This window comes from Haemaphysalis longicornis, unplaced genomic scaffold, assembly GCF_048455015.1.
Source record: "Haemaphysalis longicornis isolate Haplotype H1 unplaced genomic scaffold, Haemaphysalis longicornis Haplotype H1 scaffold_1, whole genome shotgun sequence".
Taxonomy (NCBI): domain Eukaryota; kingdom Metazoa; phylum Arthropoda; class Arachnida; order Ixodida; family Ixodidae; genus Haemaphysalis; species Haemaphysalis longicornis.
In genome coordinates, this window is record NW_027526203.1 from 423,369,404 (window position 1) to 423,396,338 (window position 26,935).

General features: G+C 45.1%; 1 protein-coding gene across 1 annotated transcript; it reads left to right on the forward strand.

Moving 5' to 3' along the window:
- Positions 1-21: 21 nt before the first annotated feature.
- LOC144155668 (malonate--CoA ligase ACSF3, mitochondrial-like) lies at positions 22-20,608 on the forward strand. The gene is made up of 7 exons (XM_077687256.1): positions 22-768; positions 820-1,089; positions 4,695-4,867; positions 6,340-6,485; positions 6,570-6,806; positions 10,550-10,675; positions 18,248-20,608. The coding sequence occupies exons 1-7, from the start codon at positions 265-267 to the stop codon at positions 18,490-18,492; spliced, it is 1,701 nt and encodes a 566-aa protein (XP_077543382.1). The 5' UTR covers positions 22-264; the 3' UTR covers positions 18,493-20,608.
- The last annotated feature ends 6,327 nt before the right edge of the window (positions 20,609-26,935 follow it).

Genomic DNA, 26,935 nt, shown 5'->3' on the forward strand with positions numbered 1-26,935 from the left:
GTTTAGTTATCTTCAGTTAGAGTAAACAAGAACACAGAGAATCTCGGTATTCGTAGAAGTTTTCTACGTACGAAATCGCGGCTGCAGATCTACCATCACCGCACCAGCTAAAACATGGCACCTGCCAGATGTTAAAACGCTCCTCATACATTGCTCTCAAATTGTGATGTGCTGGAATGATCGGCAGATGTAACGTGCCTTGTGGTGTTGTGCACTCAGTGATATTAGTGGTACTTTGTAGGCTGCCGCATTTATCTGTTTTTGATGGCTAGACCACTCTGTTTAGGAAAGCTTCGCGCGGCTTTAGCGCACGTCGGGTCATCGCGGCGTCTGCTTCATAGCTTCCCACCGCCGTTTGAGTCAATATTTAACAAGGCTGCATGTTACCAAGATCGGCTCGCATTAGTGGATAGTGAAGGAACGTACACTTATTCAAATCTCTTGGCCGGCAGCACGTCCTTGCAGGCGCACTTCGACGATCTGTTGAAGGGCTCTTCCAAGGAGCGAATATCGTTTTTGTGTCCCAATGGAGTGTCCTACGTTATTACTCAGTGGGCCTGCTGGCTGGGTGGTCATGTGGCCGTGCCACTGTACTGGGGTCACCCACGGTCGGTGTTAGAGTATTACATTAAGGATTCCCAAAGCGCTCTTCTTGTCAGCACAAAAGCATACGCAGACAGTTTGCATCCCATAGCAAAAGAGCTAGATTTGCCGCTCGTAGTCATCGATGAAGTACCGAAGACAGAAACGTTCGCAGCATCGAAACAGGTGAGTGTTCCCTGCGTGTAGAGTCGTGTCACATGTGCTGCCTCATTGCAGAAAGCCGAGGAGTGGAAGCGCCTGAAGCACAAGGATGCCCAAATTCTGTACACCAGTGGCACCACGGGTCCCCCAAAGGGCGTCGTTACTACGCACAACAACCTTTTTGTGCAAGCGTCGGCCATTCTCAGTGCGTGGGAAATCTGCCCGACGGACGTACTGCTGCACACACTACCCCTGCATCATACGCATGGAATCGTGAATGCCCTGGTCGCCCCTTTGTACGCCGGGAGCACTTGTGTCATGCTGCCGCGCTTTGAACCAGCTGAAGTAAGTTCCGCCATTTTATAGCTACTACAGAACGAGTTGTGCGCTAGCGAAAAGTTTCACCTTACGCCACTAAGTCTCTCAATCACTTATCCTTTACCACCCCAGCTAGGGCATAAGACTTTTGAGTAGTTATGTTGCTGCAAATTTTGGTCACAAATCTTAGTTATACCATAGGTTCTAGATGGAAAGCATGTTGTCATAGAATGTGATGTACGCCCGCGCTCAAGGGAAAGATTTCCCTGAACATTTGTATGTCACAATGCGTCGTTATAGCCATCATCACGACCTCCCTGTCACTAACCCAAGTATTACCCACTCCTTACCTAACATGAAGGTGTGAAGTGACAAGTAGCATTAGGATCATGTCTGCAAGAGGCAAGGAGCGAAATGTGATACCGCCTCTTGTAACAGACGGTGACGGATGAAAAGGCAGCCTAGTTAAGCATCACGCCACTGTTCACCTTGAGCGATGGGATCCTGCTCCTGTTCCTGACATTTCAGCCACTGGAATAACGAACTGCTTTCCTTTCCTTAGCAGAGACCACCCACTTTTTACTCATGTGAGGACCAAATTGAGGAAGGTTGTGGTATGGGAATGCTTGCGTGTCTATTTCTTACATGCTTGAAGGGGGGGGGGGGGGGGGGCGAAGTGTCATCTGCTTTCTCTGGCAAATCCACTGAACTCCTATCCATCTTTCCCCAAAGAAAAGCTAGCAACTGACAAAAGAATGCTTTATTGTGCCCTCAAACTTCTGGGGTACGGCTAGAAACTACAACACACAGGTCCACAATACTTTGTCATTCCTGTCGAAATGCAGAGTAGTGTTTGAATGCTTGAGGAAGCGCTGTTTAAGGCATGCTGGTGGTAAAGGTGCGCTGCCAAGAATGAGGGCACAGGTTTGGTTCTCAGCCATGGTAGTGGTTTTTCTAGTGGAGGCAAAAATGGAGAACACTTGTGTGTAGTGGACTCAGTGCATGTTGAAGTTTCCGGAGGAGTTCAAAGTAATTCATAAACCCTCCACTACAGTTGTGCCTCATAGCTCAGCTGTACCTACCATGCGTGAAGCTGTGATTTGAATGAAGAAACTGCATTTAAAGATGTTACTGCAGTAGAAAAATGGTTCTTACTTGCTCATTAAACAGAAGCACCAATTCAGTCTTTTGAGAAAGAGCAGATCTTAGAGTGCACAAGTGGTTTTCACCTGAGTGTGCCTAGCTGTTAGCAGATGCCAGGTTCTATGCTGCTGCTCTTTAAGCATGTGCCACCAAGTTGTCTTGGCTTTGTAGCTGATGGGGCATGCATAGTCCATAATTTGTGTCGGCGGTACCAAAGTTTTGAGAGTAAATTACGATCATGTGGTACTGTCAACATTTTGGGGGCAGTCACTAAGATATGTAAAAAAATGGGTTAATTGCACTTGCAACACGTACTTGGAGCTGGACTCTAGAGCTTTGTGTGTATTGCTTACTTTCAAGGAGATAAAAAGTAACAATTGTAAATAGGCAGGTGCATAGCTGTGTCATTTTTTTTCACTTCTCTCTGTGAAGTCCATCGCACCTTTTCTTCGTGTCACCTCTTATTTTGAGCTGCGACACTTGGTAGAGCAGGTTGAAATTAATCTGTGAAGTGTAGTAAAAATGACCATGCAGTAAATGCAGAGTTTTTAACAAGATATGTGCAAAGGAACAGTTGTAGGCAAAGTACAAGCTAAAGATGAAATTTTGGTTATGAGTCAAATTGAAAACTTAAATTAATAAACAACTAAAAACAACCGAAAGTTTTTCTTGAATTGTTGTATCAGGCAGAAGGATCCTGCGGCTCTTGCAGGATACAGACGCGTTGGGGGAAGATGAGGCATGAACGAGAAAATAAGATCTGGAAAAAATTTGAGATCTTTTAGCATTCAGACTTATAAGGCATGGCTCATTCATCATGCTGAAGAATTTTCACTGTACTACATGAATGTGGCAAGCGCACATCTTTATTTCGACTCCAAGAAGCAAAATATTTAATTTTGTATCTGGGTTTTCCCGTTTGCATTTTCTTTTGCCGTCACCAGTGCATAAAAGCAGGTAATGTTTACCACTTCGATGTCTATTGATTTCAAAGTCAAGAGAGAGAGAGAGAGAAAGCTCTTTATTAGAGGAAAGCAGAAAGGTCTGCCGGCATGTTGACGCCGACATGCTACTCTGCGGGGTACGGGAGGAGGGAAAAAAAGTTGCAATAGGAAGAAAGGTGGAAGAGAGAGAAGATAGGAGAAAATAAAAGAGGTGAAAAAAAAAAGGAGGAAGCATGTGCGTTGGGGTCCGTCAGTGCAACACGTGAAAAGTCTATGGGCGGTTGTACAATGCAAGAATGGTCTGGTCCTATATCAGCTCAGCGACGCCGATGTCATGGAGATATTCAAATAATGCGGTTAGCACTTTACGCTGAGAGGAGGGAGATGGCCATGGTCCCAGAAGTGCTTTTAAAGTCAAGGAACTGTGGTTGAGGCACTCGATCTTCTGTGCGAGGTTGTTTCTTGCTTGATAGTATGTAGGACACTCCAGTAAAATGTGCTCGACGGTTTCTGGTGAACCGCAGTTGTCACAATAGGGGTTCGAGGTTAGGCCAAGGCGATAGCGGTAGGTATGTGTTAGCGCCACGTTGAGGCGTAAGCGATGGAGCAAAGTCTCTAGCCGACGTGGAAGTCGCTCCGGTAACCTCATTGCCAAAGTTGGGTCGACATGGTGCAGGAATGGGTGCTGGTTTTCTGGGAGAGACCAGAAGGTGCTTCTTTCCCTGAAAACAAGCTCCTTTGCTAGCCTAGAGGCATCGTGCTTCGTGAAGAAAATGTTCCTCACGTTCCGCAGTTGCAATCCTCTCTTGGCAGCCTCATCTGCTTTTTCATTGCCTATGATGCCGCAGTGGGCAGGGATCCACTGCAGTATCACGCGGTGTCCGGCGACACAAACTAGATGATTTAGGTCTTCAAAGTCAATTTATCCATGCTGCCAAATCGTCTTCATGGTGCAAGGCAGACTAGGGCTTCAGCTTTGAAATGGGTTGCCGAAGTTCTCCAAGAGGGCGGACATGGCTTTCAGAATTCCCACCACTGAGACACCTGATCCACTATTCGTCAGCTCATAGCATCTGTTATTTCAGATTTTTACGAAGAACCAGTTGGGCATGTTGGTTATACATGACAAGGGTTTACAGCGCAGAACAACAAGGACGAAGGCTACAACGAGACAACACGAGCACTCTGTTTCGTTCTCGCCTTTGTCCTTGTCATTCTGCACCATAAATACTTATCAGATTTCTAATTCAGTGTGTTTTTTTATAGTTTTGGGCGAGGTAGAAAAGTATAAATATTTCGCAGCCCATACATAGCTTGTTGCAGTAGTGCAACGTGCTACAGTGATGTAGGCAAACCAAAGTAATTTGGTTGTAACTTGTTCCCAAGCGCTCCTTTCCTTCTCTTCCCTCATTTCTGTTTGACCATTTGGCTGGTTGTTTGGCTACATCCAGCAACTCTAAAATCCTTCATGAGCCCACCCTGTGTTTCATGTTGTGCTTATAAAGGAAAAAAGAAAGGTTTTGCTCAAGCTAGACTATCTTCCAGGTCTGGAACCACCTCATTGAGCCTCCAAGCACAGGGCCCCGAATCAACGTTTACATGGCTGTGCCAACAATCTATGCCAAGCTTATACAGCACTATGACAAAATGTTCTCAAGCAAGGCGCCCTTCTCCCGAAGCAAAGAGTTCATTCGCGCAGCCTGCATGCAAAAGATCAGGTATAGACTGGTTTTGCCATTCTGTGTAACAGCGTCTACATTGTGTGATCTTTGTCGGGTCAGGGCTGCTTTTTCAGAAGGCATGTGTGCGGACACCTCTTGCGTCTTGCCCAAGCTTGGTGCGAATAGTGACGAAGTGCTGAATGAGTGCAGTGAAACATCAAAACATCGAGAGGCCACAGAGATGTCTCAAGCAAAACAGAATTTGCTGTTGTCGGCATGTCCCTCACATTTGTAACGCACGTGCGAAACCAAACAGTGGTCGACATCTGAGCACTTGGCCCCACGTGTGTCCCAATGTGTTCAGTGTCATAGTAATTCTGTGCTTCCTAAACACAGCTGTTTCTGTGTATATGATACTGGTCTATTGATGCTATTTTTACCAAAATTTTGTCCGTGTTTTCTCTGGCAGTGTGGCCCAGTGCACTGCACTGCACCTTTGGGGACACTTTCTCATGTGGCCTTACGAACTGGGTTAATTTATCCAAGAAGCTTTGCTAGAAAAGTGTACATTAACCTTATCTGAGCCTTCTTTTTAAAATGGCACCCTGCTATTAAGGGGATTGGGTACAAGATACATACATAAGCAGGAACCAATTCTATACGCCTGTGGGTCTGTCGGATAATCAGGAATTTGAGAAAACACATTTGGCCCTTCTTGCTCCCCTAGGGATATAATTTCTAAAAATTTAGCCTTAGCGAGTCCTTACACCATGCTGGGTATGCACTTCTGAAATTTGGAGTCTCTAGGTCAAGCAGTTTCAACTGGGAATTTTTATACTGCTTTGCACTGCTGATTTTCTTTCTGGCATTGTTGGCAGTATGTTGAGTGCACTTAATAGCCCTAATATGTTATTTCAGCTAATTTTCTGAACAGGAAATGCTCCCTGTTTATTGCAGACACAGCATAAATTTGAGACTTGTTTTTCATGTCAATGTGACAGTGTAGCAGTAATGACAATGGTGGGATGTCATGTTAGGTATATTTTATCTTAAATGCAGGTATCTTATTCTGAACTGTTAAAGACCTAAAATTTCTTCTCTCAAGCTGCCCAATAAATTGGTTCAATATGAGGCTGTATGCCATCTATGTCGGGCCTTTGCACTTACTATCTCGATGGATTCGCTGAGCTCTAGAAGTGTTCATTTCACACATTGTGCAAACAAGTGTGGTAATTGCTGGCACTCCTAGCTGTTTATTGTAGGCCCTGGGCATGCATGCCAGGCTAGCGCACGGCAGGCTTTGTTTTTGCACGTAGTTTGTGGCAATGCTTTATAAGCAATATAAATGAACTTGCTGTGATTCGGCTTACCTGCCGTATTCCGAAGCTCAGTTCTGCAGTGCAAAGAGGGCAGTTCAGTAGGCACTGTTTTTATAGTGACAAACTGTTTAAAATTATTGGTGAAAAGAAAACAAACCCGTGTATATTTTTTATGGTTTACTTTGGCTGTTTGTCGTTCCTTTTCTTTAGGTTGATGGTGAGTGGGTCAGCATCACTTCCGGTTCCTGTACTCGAACGGTGGAAGGAAATAACTGGGCACACCCTTCTCGAGCGCTATGGAATGACTGAAATAGGAATGGCCCTGACAAATCCTCTACATGGCACCCGAAAACCTGGTGAGCACATTGGACAGGATGGTAATTCATGATTGTGTGTCCTCTGCAGTACTCTCTACATGTTGCCTGTGGACTGTCTTGCAGGATATGTGGGCAAGCCCTTCCCAGGCATCAAAGTATGCATTGCCAAGCCAAATGCTTATGCAGCTACTGGCTACGACGTGGTTGCGACTGGTGATGAATATGGAACCAAAGTTGTTAAAGGGTTCGAGAACGAGTCTGGAGACCTTCTTGTCAAAGGACCCAATGTCTTCAAGGAGTACTGGAACAAACCCAGTGCTACAAGAGATGCCTTTACAAGTGATGGCTGGTTTAAAACTGGTATGCCTAATACTTTTTTCCTCTTAGTTGTGAGGTCGTCATGTGGGCACGAGTTTCCGCGGCCGGGTCACCTTGAGTAATGTTTTTTATCAAATTTCTATTATCGCTGCACAACTGCAGGTCTGATTGGGCACTTAGTTGTCTAGCAGTTTGTGTGCATATGCAAGCCTAAGTCCTCTCTTGTGTCTTGTAAATGTGGTTGCCCAGGCAAACATAACTGGCCTTGAATAGTGTACAGCACATTCCATATACACAGACACACCCCAAACTCTCCTCTGCACTCAACTCTATATATATATAAAGCTGCGTCGCATCTCTGAGATTACATGTCCGACCAGCGTTCTAGTGCGCAGCACTCAAGTGTCCGCTGCTCTTGTTTGGCAGCTTCATTGGCCTCATAACCGAGCGAACGAAGGAAACTGCGAAGACAGATGGAAAACTGAAAAGGAAAGTGTGAGGGGGAGGACGGATTGACCGAATAGAAGCCCAGCACACACTGCGTGCTGCACCTGGTCCTTCGGCATCCAAACTGCTCATCCAAACGGCTCATCCAAACTGCGTGACATCTGCGCACTAAAACAGAGGAGGAAAGCATGGCGAAAGTGTTAGGGGGAGGGCATTGCAGCCAAGCAAAAGCCCAACGTGTGCTGTGTGCTGCATGTGGTCCTTTAGCATCCTCCTCGTTGTGTGGCTCATCCAAACCACGTGACATTTGTGGGGGAGGTTCAAACACGATTTACAACAACATGCTTGGCAGCGAGCTGCAAGATAATGGCAAAGTAGTGTGCACCGCTGTGCGTTCACTGATCGCGCAATCACTTCCTGAGACGCAGCAGCTATGCGCCGGGACCAAGAAGACCGCAGTTCGCACTGTGCACAAATTTCGCATTAGGGAGTATAGTAATCATCAGCCAGTTTTTTGCAACAAGGGTCTTTTCTTTCTTGTGCTCGTCATCTCGATCGTGACCGCCAGTCTGGCCACCTATTCAGCTTGATGAATCACAGTGGAAGCGAAAAAACACAGACAAAGACACTGCTGTTCAGCCCTTTGTTTCGTCCTCTTGCTTTCTTCCATGTTTTTTCACGTACTGTAGTTCAACAAGCATCACCAACTCACCAAAATTTTCATGTTGCACCTATACAGCACTTACTAAGGTCACTGGATTCTGCAGGAGGCTGTTATTGCCCTTGTTAATCAATCTCTTCTCATTCTGCTCCTACCACTCCCTTCTAATCCCCAAATTTAGCCTATCCCCTGGCACATGCAAGCTGGCCTTCGTGACGATCGCCATCAGGACCAGGCTGCCCCTTATAATCCCCCTTTGTATACCCGTACAGTGGTATACACAGATCCTCCTGCCTTCCAGACACTGGCACTGGAGTGTATGCCCCTCTTATCTTCCTGCCCCATATACTACACGTGTTGGCCCTTTTATGGCCCTCCAAACTGAAAATTTCTATGCATTACACCAAAACTCAATGTTGATTTCTGAGTACTAAAACCAGGCATCTTTCCCAGGTCCAGTGGTTTTCATGTTGTGCTCAAAGTGCTGATGTGCATTAGGTACTGAAGTATATACAGTAAAAAATCAGGAACTCTTTAGTAATTCTAACTGCAAGAGGAAACAATCTCAGATTGAAATAATGAAAGTGAGGAATAACAACAGTATGCACTGCAATTGAAAGGAGCAGGACACGTCAACAATTTGACACTTGAAGAAGTTCGTGATTGTAGCCTGTTGTTTGTGTTCCTAAGGTTTGTAGTTTTCAAAGAATACATCTTCCTAAACATCCGCCATAAGAATTTTAAATTGGTGTTACCCGGTTTTTCCTTCTCTCTCCATTCTTCACTCAACAGTGTTCTGGAGGCTGTGCTGCCTTGTGCGTAGGCATCAGGTGCATTTCTCTGGCCATGTGCTATGCGCCAATCCGCCGGAGCAGTGGCACGAAGTTCAAATTACCCGTGGTGGAACCTACTCACATTCGAATTAACGGGTTTTTGTATAAATAGACTTCTATGGAACTTGGCCAGATGAAATCAAGCAGTTCAAATTATCCATAAATTCGAATTACTGAAGTTCAAATTAGCTAGCTTTCCCTGTGTCACCAATGATTCTTTACGTTACTCGTTATTGACATGAAGAAACATTATTTTAGGTCATTCTTAGGCTGGTACTTTAAGGCTGGTTTTTTATATGGCTTTGGAGAATTTTTTATGCAATGTTAAAGAAAATGGTTGTGTAAATATCGCTGCAACTTAAGAGGGCACGTGGTCTTAGGGACCGAAAAATTGCTCAAAACAAAATCTTTTGATCACTTCTGTGGTGTAAACTGAGTGCAGTGGGGGAAACTGGGAGATGTAAACCCTAATTGCTATGCATCGCAGTGCATTTGCTACATTTTTGTTTTGTTACCAATCCAAGGTAGCTCTTTTACGGTGCAGCTCCAATATTATGAGGTTGTCAGTGGCTATTATGTCGCCGCACAAGAAAACTGCTTTGCGGCAAGCGAACTTTATAGAAACGCCAGCAACGAACCTTTTTCGAGTACTGGACCTCCTAGCGGCGGCCACGGCACACTGGACATCCAGGGCAGAAAAGATATCGCTGTAAAAACTTGTGCCCGAAACATTGGCCTCTCTGAATCCCTCCCCGACCCACCCATGATTCGTTTTTTTTTTTCACATGAGAGCCACAGAAGCAGGTGCACATTCCTGAGACTAATATGCCGCAGTCAAAGCGCCTATTTCTTTTCCCGTTTTCATCTTTGTGACTCTTTCACTGATAGCCGCTCACAGGATGGGCAGCCTTCCCTTTTTTTTTGTAAACTTTGCCCCTTTCCTTTGTAAGCTTTGTTTATGTACGTGCGGGCTTGTGCAAACGCACCATGGGTTGTCAAAAATGCAGAGATAAAAAGGTGCAGAGATGGAAAGCTGTAGCTGCTCTCCAAGCAGCAAGGTAAGAATGCGCCCTGTTGCTTATATTTCGTGACGTGCCCTGACAACGGCCGATCGGCAAAGCAGGCATGAAAAGATCACTGCTGGAAAGAGCTCCGTTGCCCACACTGACGCAAACCTTTCAAAAGTGGCTATCCCTCCTTTCCCCTCATACCCAAAATAGCGCGTGTGGAGGAAATGTATGCGAGTGACTGACAGAGAATGCAGTTCACGTGACCTGTTACTAGTGCAGAGCAAGGTGTTGCATCATGCAGTGTTGGCCACTGAGCATGTGTTTGCATTCGCATTGCAAAATAGGTTGGTCTAGGAATATGCCTGATCAAACAGCCGCTTTGTCACTTCATTGCCCTATCATGGCAATAGCTGTGTTGTCATTAGTATGCGTCACGTCGCGTGATTATCACACAATTTCTACCAAGACTTGAGGCTGTTGCAGTTGAGCTGCTCCTGCCCTGTGGATGCATTGTTTTGTGGTTTCTTTCATCTGCCCTTAGTGTAGTGCTCAAAAGGGTGATTTCCCGTGATCAGTGGTAAAATGAGCTACAAAGTCAATTTTATTTAACAGTGAATCAAGATGCTGTTGCTTTTTTCTAACTTTATTTTTTACCCATAAAGGATCAGTGGTGGGTTTTGATACAAGCATTTCTTTATAACTCACAGCAAGCTACATTTCTCTGCTAAACTTTAACAAAGCAATATTTTATTTGGCCTTGAATTTGAATAGTTCAATGGGAACATTTTTCACTCACCCTTCTTGCTTTTGCTCTTTTTGATGTTGCCTCTACAGGAGACACTGCCGAGTACAAAGATGGGGCCTACAGAATACTGGGTCGTACATCATCGGACATTATCAAGAGTGGCGGGTATAAAATTAGTGCTCTGGATGTAGAGCGCCACCTTCTAACACACCCAGGTGAGCAATCAAGCTTCTTGTTGATGCCACTCATCTTGATTGTATGCGCAAGTGATATAATATTGGGCTACTGTAGCAACAGAAGGAAGAGGCGGTTTGGATATTAACTGACGCATGCTTTGCCCTATGTGTGGCATCCTGAATTGGGTAGCAGAGGTGAGCCCTCATTTCGTTAATGGAGAATGGTCAGGAGGGGCCTAGGTTCGCACCTTAAGCTGTTGTCGAGCACACAACCTTTCTCAAGTTTCCTTCGCGCAAGCTATGGAAAGAACAGCATATGAGCAGTACAGTTAGAGTGCATGCCCAAACTTGATGTGCCTCCTCTTTCCCTCGGGCTTCCACTAGCAAATTTTTTGTTTTTGGCATTGATGTGAAATTGGGTGATTGAGTAGAATATCACAGTGTGGTTTGTGAGTTAAGCTTTGTGCTGCTTGCTTTCTGTGAAAGCTGTGCACATGCATGTACCCAACACACGCACACGAATGTGGACAGAGCGAGAATGAAAGCGAGAAGCACAATTTTAGTGCCCTAAAACAAAATACCATCGATCCCGGATATATCGAACTCCAAGGGGATCACAGAATTGTTCGATAATCGATAATTTGATATATAAAATGTTTTCTTTTCCATATGACTTCCAAGGGGATGCTTGGACTGTTTGATATATACAATAATTCGATATATCTGGGGTCGATATATCCGCGATCGACTGTAGTACTTTTTTTTTTGCCTGTGATGCCTCTGATGTTCCACTTGCCTCTTAAGCATGCCATCTTTTCTGTGTGATTTTGGAAGCAGTGCATTGCTTTCAAGATCAAACACTAACGTTGCCAAAACATCAGCATAGGTACAATTTTATGGCCTTTGTACTTTCACCCTATGTGTACATTTTAGGTAGCATGGCAGCCACACTTGACATAAAAACTGGAAAGCATTGAAAGAATTTAGGGTATTGCTAACATTCCTCTCGGTGAAGGGCAGGTAGAGAATATGCAGTTGATGCAAAAACATGTGCATCGTTCTGCAAGGCACATTGTGTGTACCTGCGGTATGCAGTTGCGGGAAAGGAGCCCTGAATTTTTCTGGTTTGTGGAAGCTGGAAGGATAGCAGACAAGGCCACTGACTCTGCCTATCATCAAATAAGTTGTACCAATAATTCTTTTTGTGTTGCAAGCAATGCACCAAGCTTATGCAGCTTCAATATGTCTGCTCTTGTCACAATGAACAGCCAATTTTCAGGGCCCCTAAACAAAAAAAAAAAGAGAAATTTAAATCAGAGTCCTTCTACCCTGCGAAGAGGAAAGTTTGGTGAAGCCGAAACTCTGGTGGGATTTGCTACGTTGGGGATTTGCTATGTTAAATTGTAAGGACGGTGGCGCGATCTCTATGTCGTGGACTGAAGACGCACGTGATTGGTGGGTAGAGACATTGGCATTCTATTTGAGTGCAGCTACGTTAATCGCAGGGCAGTCTCTAGTGGGCTGTACAGGTGGCTGCGGAAGAGTGCATGGCATTGTGCAGTCGCAGAGGGGAAAGACGCCGCGCGTGGCGAGGAGTGTGCACGACTATGGAAAGAGGCAGTGGTGGTGGAGGGGAGTATAAAATTGGACTGTAACCATACTCTCTCCCTAGAGAGCCATGCTTCACTGTGCCACACAGAATGTCGGAAAGCCGGCTTACAAAAACCAAGCTCACACCGATCCCCCTGAAGTCAGCTTCACCTCTGAACACGAAGGCATTGCTGGGAAGGCATTTTTCTAGTGGCCATATTAGCAGTCTTATATCAAATTATGGAAACTCTAAGACCTCCTTTATTTTTTTCACGAACTTTTCCATACGCTGAAAATTGTTGGTCTGCACTCAGTCTGTCTACAGGGGACTTGGGTCTGCCACTGGAGACTATCTGCTGTGTTCTAACCCTCCCATTGTTTTTCTTAAAGGAGCACTGACACGAAAATTTTGTTACACTTTTATTTCTTTTATCGATGCTTAATGGTCTGGCGAACCTGAAACAGCACTTCAAATACTTCAGCGCGCGATAGTTATTACATTGAACGGCCTGAAAATCGTTTGTTTCAAATTCCCGCGCTTTCATCCCGAACGGCGCATATGACAGCCTCCCGGTTTGACCTCACCGCTTTGTACGGACGTCACGGGCGCCCGCTTGAGAGGGTGTTGCGCCCGCTTGCCGCTCGTGGGGCCGCGCACGTGAAGTGACGTCACGAGTTTTTGGCGAGCGCTGTCACGTCACTTCTTTTTCCCCTCCTGCAGTGATGTCACGCTGATGTCCATTTGCTGAGTGCCGCTCCGCGCGCTGCTCCGTCGGCGCGATAAATGCGATCCAATTGAACTATGTTCTTCGCGTCGCAGGCCGCTCATATTTCAGCCAGGGTATTCTGTTGGAATACCCTGGCTGGAATCTGAACCTGGCAACGTTTAACGCGCGAACCTTATCTAGCGAAGCAAGTCTCGAGGTGTTGTTTGAGGAACTAGAGGGCATTAAATGGGATGTAATAGGGCTTAGCGAGGTTAGGAGGACGGGTGAAGCCTTTACGGTGCTGAAAAATGGACACGTCCTATGTTACCGTGGTCTAGAGGACAGAAGAGAACTGGGAGTGGGATTTCTAGTCAATAAAAGCATAGCTGGCAACATAGACGAATACTATAGCATTAACGAAAGGGCCGCAGGTCTTGTAATTAGGCTCAATAAGAGGTACAAGCTCAAGGTGGTGCAGGGCTACGCGCCCACATCCAGCCACGACGACCAAGTAGTGGAACGCTTCTATGAAGATGTGGAATCGGCAATGGCTAAAGTAAAAACACAGTATACCGTAGTTATGGGGGACTTCAATGCTAAAGTAGGCAAGAATCAGGCTGGAGACAAGGCAGTTGGCAACTATGGTCTGGGCTGTAGAAATAGCAGGGGGGACCTCCTAGTTGAGTTTGCAGAACGGAATAACCTACGGATAATGAATACCTTCTTCTGTAAACGGGAGAGTCGGAAGTGGACCTGGAGGAGCCCGAATGAGGAGCACAAAAATGAAATTGACTTCATATTATGCGATTACCCTGGCGTTGTGCAGGATGTGGAAGTGCTCGGAAGGGTAAGGTGTAGTGACCACCGTATGGTAAGATCTCGAGTTAGGCTAGATTTGAGGAGGGACCGCAACAAGCTAGTACGAAAGAAGCCAATAAATGAGCTAACAGTAAGACATAAAGTACAGTTGAACCTCGTTATAAGAGACATGGATGTAAGAGACAAATGGGTATAAGAGACACTATTCACCCACATGGTTGGCTGCCCTATCTTTCCCATTAAATTGACCTCTTTTATAACAGACATCGGATGTAGAAGACAGTTGGTTATAAGGGACAAGTCATCCTTGGACTATAATCAACAATCTCGTTTGTAACAGACATTTTAACTTAAGATGCAGTGCCACCAGTCACTAATTGCAGTTGCTTCCATTGTGGAAACACAGGTGGATGACAGACACCCGCAGTCGCTATTTATTACAACTTCAGCACACATGCAGTGGTTCATTCAGCTATGAAACGACGATGAGAAACCCTGCCAATGGAAATGCAACTTACAGAAGGGGTTGAAGCTTACTGCCATCCATTGGAGCGCGACCGCACATGCAGGCTCTCCCACTAGCGTAGCTCCCAATCAAGAACCATCGCAGATGTTGAGTCCTGCAAGCGCAATGAATAGCCTGAGCACACAGCGGAAGAAGCTGTGCACTCTGGCTATTCATCAGGCTTGTGAACTCAACATCTACGATTCATCTTCCGGAAACAGTGAAAGGAAAAAAAGCTTGTAGAATCGGTTGTAAAAAACTGTAAATACAGTCATGAAGCGAACAAAGATTCAGAACTGTTTCATAAATTCTGGGGGCCAAACATAAATTAGAATGAATCTTTTGCAACATCCTGTAGCGTTCTTTTGAGCTTATTTTAGTCATTCGGTGCCCACATTGAACTAGGGTCTGATTAGTAAGTGAAAACATAGTCCCCTGCTTATAAGAGACGTCTCGTATAAGAGACAGATACGGCTCCCCGGTACATGTCTCTTATAAAGGGGTTCAACTGTAGAAGAATTCAGGATCGCGCTGCAGAACCGATATTCCGCCCTTAACATGGAAGCCGAGCTTACGACACAGGAAGCCAGCGACAACCTTACGCACATTATCACGGAATGTGCAGTAGAAGTCGGGGGCACTATGGCTAGACAGGATACTGGTAAACTTTCACAGGAGACGAAAGATCTAATCAGGAAACGGCAAACCATGAGAATCTCTACCGCAGCTGACAGAATAGAACTAGCCGAGCTCTCGAAGTTAATCAATAAGCGGAAGACAGCTGACATACGGAAGTATAATATGGAGAGGATCGAACACGTTGTAAAAAACGGAGGTAGCCTGAAAGCAGCGAAGAGACGTCTCGGCGTGGGGAAAAATCAGCTATATGCACTTAAGGATAAGCAAGGCAATGTCATCACAAATAGGGATAAAATAGTCACAGTGGCCGAGGAGTTCTATAGAGATCTGTACAGTAGCCGGGACATACAGGATTATGCCGAACGAGACAGTAGTTCAGAGGAGATAGACATCCCACCAGTAACGACCGAAGAAGTAAAGAAGGCTTTGAAAGAAATGAAAGGGGGCAAAGCACCTGGTGAGGATCAGATAACAGCAGACCTCTTGAAGGATGGCGGAGAAATTGTACTTGAAAAACTGGCAAACCTGTATACGCAATGCCTAATGACCGCAATGGTACCGGAATCTTGGAAGAACGCGAACATCATCCTAATCCATAAGAAAGGCGACATGATGGACTTGAAAAATTACAGGCCGATCAGCTTACTGTCAGTCGTCTACAAGGTATTTACCAAGGTAATCGCTAACCGAATCTCTGCAACCTTAGATTTCAGTCAACCTAAAGAACAAGCAGGGTTCCGCAAAGGTTACTCAACAATGGACCATATTCACACGATCAATCAGGTGATAGAGAAGTGTGCTGAGTATAATGAACCCCTATATTTAGCCTTCATAGATTATGAGAAAGCATTTGACTCGGTCGAAACCCTAGCAGTCATCCAGGCATTACGGAACCAGGGGGTAGATGAGCAGTACGTAAGAATACTAGAGGATATCTACAATGGGTCTACAGCTACCATCATCCTCCATAGGGAGAGCAGTAAAATACCTATAAGGAAGGGTGTCAGACAAGGAGACGCAATCTCTCCAATGTTATTCACAGCATGCTTACAAGAAATATTCAGAACGCTGGATTGGGAACAGGTGGGAGTAAGGGTTAATGGAGAATACCTCAGTAACCTCAGATTTGCTGACGACGTTGCGTTGCTAAGTAACTCGGGGGACGAATTGCAAAGCATGCTTTCTGCACTGGGCGAACAGAGTAGAACCGTGGGCCTGAAAATTAATATGCAGAAAACTAAAGTAATGATCAATAACCTCGGGACAGCACAGCAGTTTGAGATAGGTGGCGAGGCAGTGGAAGTGGTAAGCGAATATATCTACTTAGGCCAAGTTGTGACCCCAGATCCGAACCATGAGGCAGAGATAATTAGAAGAATCAGAATGGGGTGGGGTGCATATGGCAGACATTCCCAGATAATGAATAGCAGCCTACCATTGTCGCTGAAGAAGAAAGTGTATGACAGCTGCATATTACCGGTACTCACCTACGGGGCAGAAACTTGGAGGCTGACTAAGAGAGTTCAACTTAAATTGAGAACGACTCAGCGGGCAATGGAGCGGAAAATGCTAGGTGTAACATTAAGGGACAAGAAGAGAGCGGAGTGGGTCAGGGAGCAAACTGGTGTTAAAGACATATTGGTAGAAATTAAGAAGAGGAAATGGACGTGGGCAGGGCATGTAATGCGAAGGCAAGATAACCGCTGGTCGTTAAGGGTAACAGAGTGGATCCCTAGAGAAGGCAAGCGCTGCAGGGGGCGGCAGAAAATTAGATGGGCAGATGAGATTAAGAAGTTTGCGGGGATAAATTGGTCACGGTTGGCACAGGACCGAGGTAATTGGAGAAGACTGGGAGAGGCCTTTGCCCTGCAGTGGGCGTAGATGGGCTGGTGATGATGATGATGATGATGATTCTGTTGAGTGAAGGAAGCGAACTGTGCAATAATATCAACGCCGAAAATTGGTGTCAGTGCTCCTTTAAAGCTTTTTACCATTGCTTTTTCACATACAGCCATGCATGCTGTGCTCAGAGTTCTTCAATATACAGCGTGTTACACTGATAAATGGAACACTTAAAAATTTTTTCCTGAGCAAGCTGCTGCTCCGTTGGCGCTCAAACTTCACACGAAGGTCACATTTTGTGGTCTGTTTTGTTTGACTCTGGGAGCAATGACGGTACTTACCTGTTTACTCTGAAAAATAAATAAAAACGATTTTTGCCTGTGGGAAAATGGCGGACAATTTGGATGTGCAAGCTGATCTTGGAACGACGGCGTCACCTGAGATATGCAGTACGAAACGCACGATGGCAGTTCACAATAGGAAGGAGCCAAATGAGGTAGCAGACGATAAGAAAACCTGATGGCAAGAAATAGTTACATAAGAGTTTATACGAATCATAGTAAGGTATTCCCGCGGTTCATATCGTTGTCAATACCAGTCATCCGGTTTCACATCGTCTGTCGTCTGCTGTGCCAGGTTAACCCGCTTTCCGAAAGAAGGCTCTTGATTTTTTTTTTTCACATTTGTTGCTTTGTTCTCGTTTTACTTTTCATTTTTCTGTGCGTGCATGTTTGTGCTTGTGACATGTTGTCATGAGATCATTCACTGCAGACGAAAAGGCTGCCTGTTCACCTGCAGCAAATGATCTCGTGACGCCAAGTGCTACGCATGGCGTCATGACATGTGCTACGCATAGAAATTGAATGTACATAAAAATTAAATGTTCAAGTCATGCAGCAAAGCTGCCTCTTTGCATAGCCTGCTAGCAAGGTTTGGCAAGAAGGACAAAAGAAATTGTGGCAGGGTGTTCGGTATTCGCGGACACCTGAAATGAGGGTTTTGCAGACCCATGGACCCTGTTTGAGGAACACTGAGTGAAATAATTGCCCCTCCCGCTCTGACTCTGAGGGTTATTATGGATTTCCCACTGCACGTGGCTCCTTTTTTTTTTTTATTTTTTTTTTTATTTGAAAGATTTCAAGAGATGAACGTAACATATACACATAAGGTGGAGTGCAAAAGGCTACAGCCTGACGAGGCCCTTCCTCCCAAAGTAGATTGCACCGAAGTCGGGAGCAGCACACACCACAAAATCAAATGAAAAAGAAGAAAAAAAAAAAAAAGATACAGTATTTTCTTATATGGTACAGAAAAGGAACAACACAGCGAGCATATTTGTCGAAACCCTTTGTGGGCCCTAACCGAATGGACTGATAGAATGTTTTCAATTTGGTGTTATGTGATGCCCGCTTTGACTGCTTTCCATGTTATGAGCAAGTCTCCGGGGTGTTTGACTTGTTGGTGCCACGAGGTATCATGCACCAACCTCTCTCCACCACCTCTGTGCAGATATCCGGGACTGTGCTGTGGTCGGCCTGCCAGACATCACGTGGGGGGAGAAGGTGGCCTGTGCGGTGGCCCTGAGGGAGCCAAGTGCTGACCTGTCGCTGCAGGACTTGCGCGAGTGGGGCAAGACCCGCATGGAGTCGGCCATGATCCCCGTGCTCATGCGAGTTGTCGACGAAATACCGCGCAACGCCATGGGCAAAGTGAACAAGAAGGACGTTGTGGCACAACTATTCACCAATTCCTAACGGGCTGTGTCCATATTTTAGGGACAGTGCTACATCCAATGGCCTACTTAAACTGCTTGTTTTGAGAGCAGGCTTTTATAGTCTCGATGATAATTGTTACAAGGTGCGTACAAAACTTTGATCTGACGTGGTGCTTTTGAACATGCTTCCAAATAAGGCAAATATTGTTATGAATGTCTATTGTAACTAGTCTTCGTCATGTTGACGAAGATTTATAGGGGCAGGCAGGCACTCAGTGCGGTTTATTTACTACATGCGCTACAGCCTGCCAATTCAAGAATAATTTTAAATGCTGAGAATATACGTTATATTGTTTTTTGTTTTTTAACTTTTACTGTGCACCATAAGCAGGTGTAGGAATTCGGGAGCTCTTATTTGTAATAAAAGCCAGTGGGTTGTTAATTCTGATGTGTGCTCTTGACTGTATTTATTTGCAAAAATCTCTAGCAAAACTCTGCTTAGCATTTTCAAAGTTCGAGTGGCAGCAAATACAAAAGGCTGACTTTGCTTGACAAAAGTTGCCAGCCCCCAGTTGCATGTTACAGCAGCTTTCAACACTTATTCAGAGAAACAGCGCCAGCAAGGTCTTTGACTACACAATAGAGCAAAACAAGATCAGGCACAGGAGACGCTTCAAACAAGTGCGCAGGACATTTAAACTGCATGATTAAGGCAAATCATGGAAAAGTTTTTATGATATGGAATACTCTGTACTTTGTTGCATGCAGCCTGTAAAATTATGCTGTAGTCAAAACCTATGCAGCCTGTGAGGGTTTTTATTGTTCCATCCTGCAGTCAGAGAAAATGGAGTTCACAATTCAGGGCCTCTTCTCCATCACATTTCGTCAAAACTCGCGTTGCAGCAAGTTTTTCTAGTGTGCCATTCACGCAGAAGGAATTTCAAAGGGGCAAATTAATCGCTACGGTGATTTTCGGTTTTTGAGTAGGAATTACTGGTCAGCTTTATCGATCCATTAAGTGCAATTTTATTTTTTCTTAAGAATTTCATTTTGAACTTCATTTCAAAGAACAAAAGAATTTAATTTTGTGACTGTAATTATGTTGTGACCAAGGTGAAATTCTGGTACCATGGAATCTTAACAAAATAAGTTTATTGCTAGAAACAAGTTATAGGATTCCTTTCAGTTTGTAGCAAGGTGCATACACATTAAAACTGAATGGAACATCATCTACTGGAAGAGCATTGTAGAGACCGCTATTGTCTTAAAACTGATTAATGAGGTGTGATACTACACACAGCTTGCTGCTATCCGAGCTTGTTTTGCTCCTTAAAGATGAACGTGGTGGAGAACGTTCTAAAAGCAAGGCGGACATCCTTGGAAAGGTTCTGATCTGTTCCGATCCGATCTGATAGAAACTTACTCCACCTTGGGGCTTTCCCCTAAATCTGGTCGATTGATCTGTCCATCCCTTGGACTGCGCGAAAGAAGCAGCAGTAAACACAGTTCAGTGACTGAAATCGATCCGGGGCTTCAGGCATGATAGACAGGGAAGCTACTGACTCAATTACATGTTAAGTGCATCTAACGCATTCAAAGGAAAGGGTAGACAGCTGCTGTAAAGCTGGAAGGAAGGAACCTAAGCAGTCTGATGATGCCAAATCGTGGAATTTTTCGGGGCAGCACAACCTCTGTAGCAAAGGCTGTGGACAGTGGCCTATACAAGGAAGGGTGTGCCACGCATGGTGTTCCTTCTTCTATGTACTTTGTAGTAAAGCAACTAAAGGCATAGGAGCTTCATTTCGTTGTTTTATTTTTTGAACTTTTGAAACTTTGTGCTACTTCACAATCAAAAGTTTCAAGTGGCTGTACAGTAGTTTTTACCAGGTTGCCACGCCTTGGCTGAAACTCATAGGATCGTGTTAACTCTACTCCATCCTACTCAAGGATACCGCATATGAACATGGTCAGCGAAGACCACATCTTGGCGATTCAAGCTGAGCCTAATGTGATTGCCTCTGAGTACATCATGTGGGGTGGTACGAGATGTTGAACATTATGTAATGTGCTGCCCTCAGTATGCTGCAGAGTGGACATTGTTCTTGGCAATGCGCAAGGGGCCATGAAGGAAAAATAAAAGTTTGTTTTATTCGAAAGATTTGGTGCTTTATTGTGCCCCCAGCACTCGTCTGGCAGCAAATAATGCTCTATTTACTGAGAAACTACACAGTTTAGGCCAAAATTTTGATCCTTCTTACGAATCGTGTTTCATAACATCTCTGATACTTAAAGGAGTACTGTCACGAAATTTTTATGTTACGTTTTTTTCGCTGCTATGCGTGCCTACCAGCCCACTAATCATAGAGTGACAGATTAGACGGTCGAGCGCAGCGTAAACATTCATTTACGGCGTCGTTTATTCGTGCCAGTTTCGGTTTCGACTGAAAAACGCCGAGCGGCCGCCATGACAGCTTGTATAACATGACGTCACCATTCTTGCCGTATCGATGCCTCTCTGGAAGCACGCGCGAGCGAGCGCACGCGCGCGCCCAGACCGGCCGAGGTTTTCGCCGTCCCCACAGGCCCGGGCAGCATGACGTCAGTCCCAAAACCATGACGTGTACACACGCCCGAGCAGCGCGCGCCAACCACAGCCAGCGCGTCGGCTTCGTCACGGGAGCCCCGACGTCGGCAGTTTGGGGCACGTAGCAGATGATGTCACGTCGGCCCGCTCTGGGCTTTCTCGTGCGGGCGAAGATTAAAATGGATTTTAAATATGTTTCGCTGAACGGTTGCTGTTGAAACTTGCTGGGAGATATCTTTTGACAAAAAGGAAGCGTTTTACATAGTTATCTCAGCTTTGAAATTTCGTGTCAGTACTCCTTTAAGCAAACGTTAGTATGCTCACGAGGGCTCCAGCGAACAGCGAAACGCCTTGTTTACCATCAGTCCTCCTAGATGGCGCTATGATACTGCTCAGGGCTGCTATTTGCACCTGCTTTGTTTTTGACCGGATTTGTACCTGACTAATTTTGGTTACGGTTTATAGTAATCGTTTCGTGAAGCATTGGGTATGCGCAACAGAGTCACAGAAGACAATGACGCTTATGCCAGTTGGCCAGTATAAGCTAAGCACGTTGGACGGCTTACAAGCCCTGCCTAACTTGCGTTTGCTTTTGCCGGCCTCAATCACACTGCTGCCCATAATATGTCATAGGTTCTAGTGCAAGAAATGAGCTAGCTGGGTCACAGGGCCATTCAATTTTTTCCTAATTATATAGCTTATTTGAGTGGAGTTTGTGTTTGAAGAAGTGTCGGTGTTATTCTAACGAGGCAATCTTTTGAATGAACCAAACCTGCACTTTGTCTTCATGGCAGCCCCACACACCACTCTGAACCATGTCCCCGTTCAAGTGGGGCATTAGACCCTTTGCAGAGATATCACACCTCCTTATCAGCTTCCTTTGGGACACACAGCTCACGAATTCATGGTGAAGGAGGCATATATTTGAGCATCGGGTGCCACCCGGGTGGAGCAGTTGCCCGCATATCATGCAAGACTGGCACAACCTGTCCAAACTGCACCACCACCACCCACATACTCCACTTTTTTGTTTATCTCCCTTACCTGGAGACTTGAGGAAAAAACAGGTTCCACTTCCGTGAATGTGCCCTTGTAGATAATAGGTTCCTTAGAGACATTTGTGGTTGTGGCACACTGCTGTCAGTGTGAACAGGTACAATGCTTCATGTGAGCTAGCATGAATAAGAGGTGAATGGCTACTGTGTGATGGGTCTCTAAACGTGGTGAAGAGAGATATCTCAATGGAAGGAATGGAAGAAGATTCGGTGCCAAAGAAGTGATTTGGATAGTGCAGGATAGGAGCAGTTGGCAGGCTTTGTATTGCAGTAGACATAAATAGGCTCATGTTGTTGCTTGACATTCACAAAGGAATATAACCATTGGCTGTATTTCTCTTCTACACATTACACGAGAAATGCACTAGACAAGGGAGTGGGGGTGGACAATTTGTTTCACAGTTGGTGCTGGCACTGTCCACCTAGACGGTTTCAGGGGACATCCACATTTAAGACTTGAGGTGCGAGACTTGAGAATGTTACTTTGTCATTGAGGGAGCATTCTGGAATGGAGCTTCTGCTTTCACCATCCATGCTCTCTAAGCACTGGAGGTAAGCCTTGAGAGCAAGGCTAGCAGCAACATTTCATGCGCCGCCGCATACAAAAGTAATGGCTCACTGGCGTGAGCACCAACACCAGCGAAGAATGAACTCCACTGCGCAGGCACAGTGGGTGCTGAAATCATAGGCCCTCTGTTCCTTCTGCACTGTACAACCAATGCCGGTGAGCCTGCCGGCATGCTGCCATGTTTCCACATGCCAGTTGTGGCTTCACCCATCTTTGAACATCAAGCAATACACTCTTCTTGTGGTGCTTGCTGTGCAGGAGTAAAACAGCTGAGTCATGCCTTTCTTTTGTTGTTGTTGTTTACAGGTTAGCTGCCTTCTTCATGTCTGGAGCTGTACTTCAGAACATGCTTGGTATGTTCTGAAGTACAATTAGCAACAAATATGACATGGAAAGAGGATATCAATACTGACACACCAATTCCTGGTCATAACGGCCTACTCCCACAGCCTTATCTACCTTTTAGAAGGGCCGTTGAATGACCACAGAAGATATCGTCACTGAATCTTGCATTAGTCATTAGCCACTGAAAAGTCCCACGATGATCAACTAAATGCCATTAAAACTCCATGTGGCAGGAGCATTGTTTGCTGCAATAATCAAATATCGATGTTACAGCCGAGCCACAAAATCACTTCATGTATGTGGTCAAGAAATGCTGAACTTTAGTGTTCAGTTACATATTTTCCCGTTTCTTGGCGAGGTAAAGTAAATTTGCCCAACATTTATTTGTGAGAGCATTGTACGATTCAACTCCTGTAACGCTTTATTTTACGATTTAGCAGGAGTTTACTACCATATTTCAATTTCTAGAGCTAAAAATTCATGCACTGGGTAACCGTGGAAGTCACCTTGCAAATTGAAACTACTGTGGTAGTGATGTTGCACTGATCTGCAATGCAATGTGGCCTATTCTTGGCCTTTTACGTTGACGTTTTACGTTTACGTTGGCCTTTTACGTTTACGTTTAGAATTTTTACGTTGACCTATTTCATGAGTGTTAAGGGCTTTTTTAAGGCGTAGTTTATATGAGATAAACTCGCTCAGTCCATAAATGCTGCTCTGTGGACTTGTGATTATATTGTCACGGCCTACGTTGCCAAATTGGAGAGGATACTGCAAGGGCAGGAGCAGTTTCAAAGCACACTTTTCCAGCGGAAGAACATGCAGGCCAAAAAAATTACCATGTCAAAATAATAAACATGCCAGGTTTCCTGCAAAGTGCATTTAAATGAGTCAGCTAATAACGAAGATAATTACAAAGAAAAACAGGTAATCTGCACTTGTTTGGCTCGAGATGTTGGTGCGAAAGCATGTTGCCGAGGTTGAGTGAGAATGCAGGTTAGTATTCCCGTGGGTGTCGTGGCCGCAGAAGGTATTGGTTCTTCACCGAGGCATTTGGTACCATCCATCATTTGGCAGCCAGAGCTTGCGACGGCGACCAGGCAATGGAAAATTAAAAATGTAATTTGCAAATGTGCATAATTAGATGCCATGTACTAGATTTAATTCCTACTTGGGACAAATTTTACTTCATTTCTGTTGATAAGCTAGGCCACTGGTCTCTGTGAGCCTAGCAAAAGTTTTTTGCCACTTTCTCTTCAGTACATGATGTAATGTTGACACCGGTGTCAGTTTCAGACACAGCTGGTGTGTTGGAATCACAGAATTCTAGCCTAGTACTAGCTCTTTCACTAGAGAAAGCTCTTTTGATAGAGGAAGTAACAAAATATAACTACCTCAGACAGATGGTTAGTGCTGACCCCAACCACAAGAGAGAAATCCGGCGCAGAATAGGTATGAGCTGGGGAGCACTCGGCAAGCACTCCCAAATAATCAAAAGTAAGCTACCTCTGTCACTCAAAATAAAAATCTACAACCAATGCATTCTGCCTGTGATGACGTACAGAGCTGAACTTGGCGCCTTACTAAACAGCTAAAAAGCAAACTTAGGTCGGCCCTACGGGCCATGGAACGAATAATGTTGGGAATAACACGCAGGGACAAGAAACGAGAAACCTGGATCTCAGAAAAAACAAGAGTTGACGATATCTTAGTTCAAATAAAGAAAAAGAAATGTTATTGGTCTGGCCATGTAGTGAGACGAACCGACAACCGGTGGACAATTTAGGGTAGCAGAGTGGATACCAAGAGATGGGTCTATAAGGGGAAGGCCAATAACGCGATGGAGGGATGAAATATGGAAATTCGCGGGTAAACTGTGGACTCAAGTAGCGCAGGACAGGGGCAATTGGAGGTCAGTGGGAGAGGCCTTCGTCCTGTGGTGGACCTGATCAGGCCGATGATGGTGATCTCCTTCGCATTTGTAACAAGATGGTTACACTTAAGGTACTATCCTGCACTTCCTTGTCCAATGATGTCACTAGTAAGACCGACACAGTTTGCCTGGTGCAATGCAAATTGAAGAAGCTGGCGAATTGAACTATTTTTGGCGACAATTTAGAACAGCAATATTTTAAAAAAATACGGCAACAAATGGGTAGGGTTCGGAAATTAACCCAAAAACTAACAAAAAATTCACTTATTTTATGGCCAAAGCAGCAGCCGAGGGCACAGTACCATCTGTGAATTATCCCCTTGGAACAGTGCAGCAGCCTTCGAAAAAAAAAAATAGTGTCAGGAGCTTGTTTGCCCCCATTTTCACAGAGGTGCATTGAGATCAGGTGGTCTCACGTTGCCCAATTCCCAATTTCATACTCACGAGTTTGGAATTTTATCCAAGGCAGGGTTCTGGAACCCATGGCTGTGAGATTGCAGAGGTTTTCACAGGTTTAGCCCATCCTACCGCATTGTAAGCTCTGTGGCTTCCAGAACACCGATGTGTCGGCTATTTGCCTTAACCCGTTGTATTTTAGCCCACCACCTACGAATTTGGACCAATAATGTGCACGAAATACACTCGGTTGGATAGCGACCTGTGAGGGTCATGTTAATGGTAAAGGTGAAATGTTAAATACAACACCTGTGTGAAATGTACTTTTTCGTACATTAAAGAACTCCGATTGATGTACAGTTGGCCTCAAACTTCCCACAAGTGACACCAGCACCACGAAGCTACAGTCATCCAGTGAGAGGTTATGCTCCCCGAGTGCTTACGGCAGCGAGGGATATGCGGTGCGCAGACGCTTCAGCTGCATTTTCCAATGCACAGTTGCTGCGGGGACAGCACACTGTTTTTACAGTAGCATTTTCTACGCTTATTGCCCGCAGGTGCTGCTTCGCACACCCCAGTGAAACGTGGCAGGGTTTCCTATTGCAGGAACCCAAAGTTGCACACAAGCTGCCACAGCTCACACACCTCTCGAGTTTGGTCAATAGATTCCCATTCTAAGACAGACATGTTGTGAGCACTGTCCTATGCTTGCAAGTAGTTATACATGCCCGAACTTCAGGCAATACCAACAGTCAGATCATTTGAGTGGAAAATGTTGATAATGCTTTTAAAGTACAGCAATACAAAACCTTCAAAGCAATGCTGGGGCATGCAAAGTCACATCAGCAAGCTAAAATCTTATAAACGACTTCGTCGAAAGATAAGTCAAAGTGATTTGTGCACCAGCTGCCATAAGCATTTCCTCGTGCTCAAGATGACTCTTGCTTTTTGGCGTTGGCACCAGTCCAAGCCACACTTTTTGTCATCTGTGTTAAGTTCGTGGGCGGCTGTACATAACCCATAGTCCTCCGATATTTTACGCCTTGCAGGTCAGGTGTTTCGTAAGCATGCTAAACCAGAAATTTAAGTTTTACACAGAACTGCTCATTCAGAGCTGTAGGCAAGCACTAGAAGTCCAACCTGCTCCTACAGCATCATAACCCATGCATTCAGTTCGAGTACCATGTTTGCTGCAAGTTGTGTACAGTGCTGTACAGGCAAGTGCTTTACCGTATGCACACCTTTCACACACTGCTGCAGGCACAGTACTCAAATTCTGACATTTTAGAAAGTAAACTTGCGTACTGTCCAACCTAAAGAGGCGCGAACTTGTAATAGAACATTGCCGGTTGCCTCAATATATCATTCAGTTGCCGTGGTGGTGGCAAAATTAAAGCCGCAAGTACAGCTACCTGTTTTATTCTTTAAAATCTTATCAGTGGTCAAAATGACTCATCATGCACTTCGCTTGCTAGCCAACAGGGAAAAGTAGGTCCCTCGGCGAAAGGACGGAAAAGCGCTGCGTCACTGCTTGCGTACAGAACGAGTGTGAGCTTGAGCAGTTGGTGGCGTGAAGCGGACGGATTCAAGGCACCCACCAAC

What these genes read in the sequence shown, in the direction of transcription:
- LOC144155668 (XM_077687256.1), top strand. Translation starts at nt 265, where the DNA reads ATGGCTAGACCACTCTGTTTAGGAAAGCTTCGCGCGGCTTTAGCGCAC. An exon ending in ACATGGCACCCGAAAACCTG is followed by an intron (nt 6,486 to 6,569) that starts GTGAGCACATTG and finishes ACTGTCTTGCAG; the next exon opens with GATATGTGGGCAAGCCCTTC. An exon ending in CCACCTTCTAACACACCCAG is followed by an intron (nt 10,676 to 18,247) that starts GTGAGCAATCAA and finishes ACCTCTGTGCAG; the next exon opens with ATATCCGGGACTGTGCTGTG.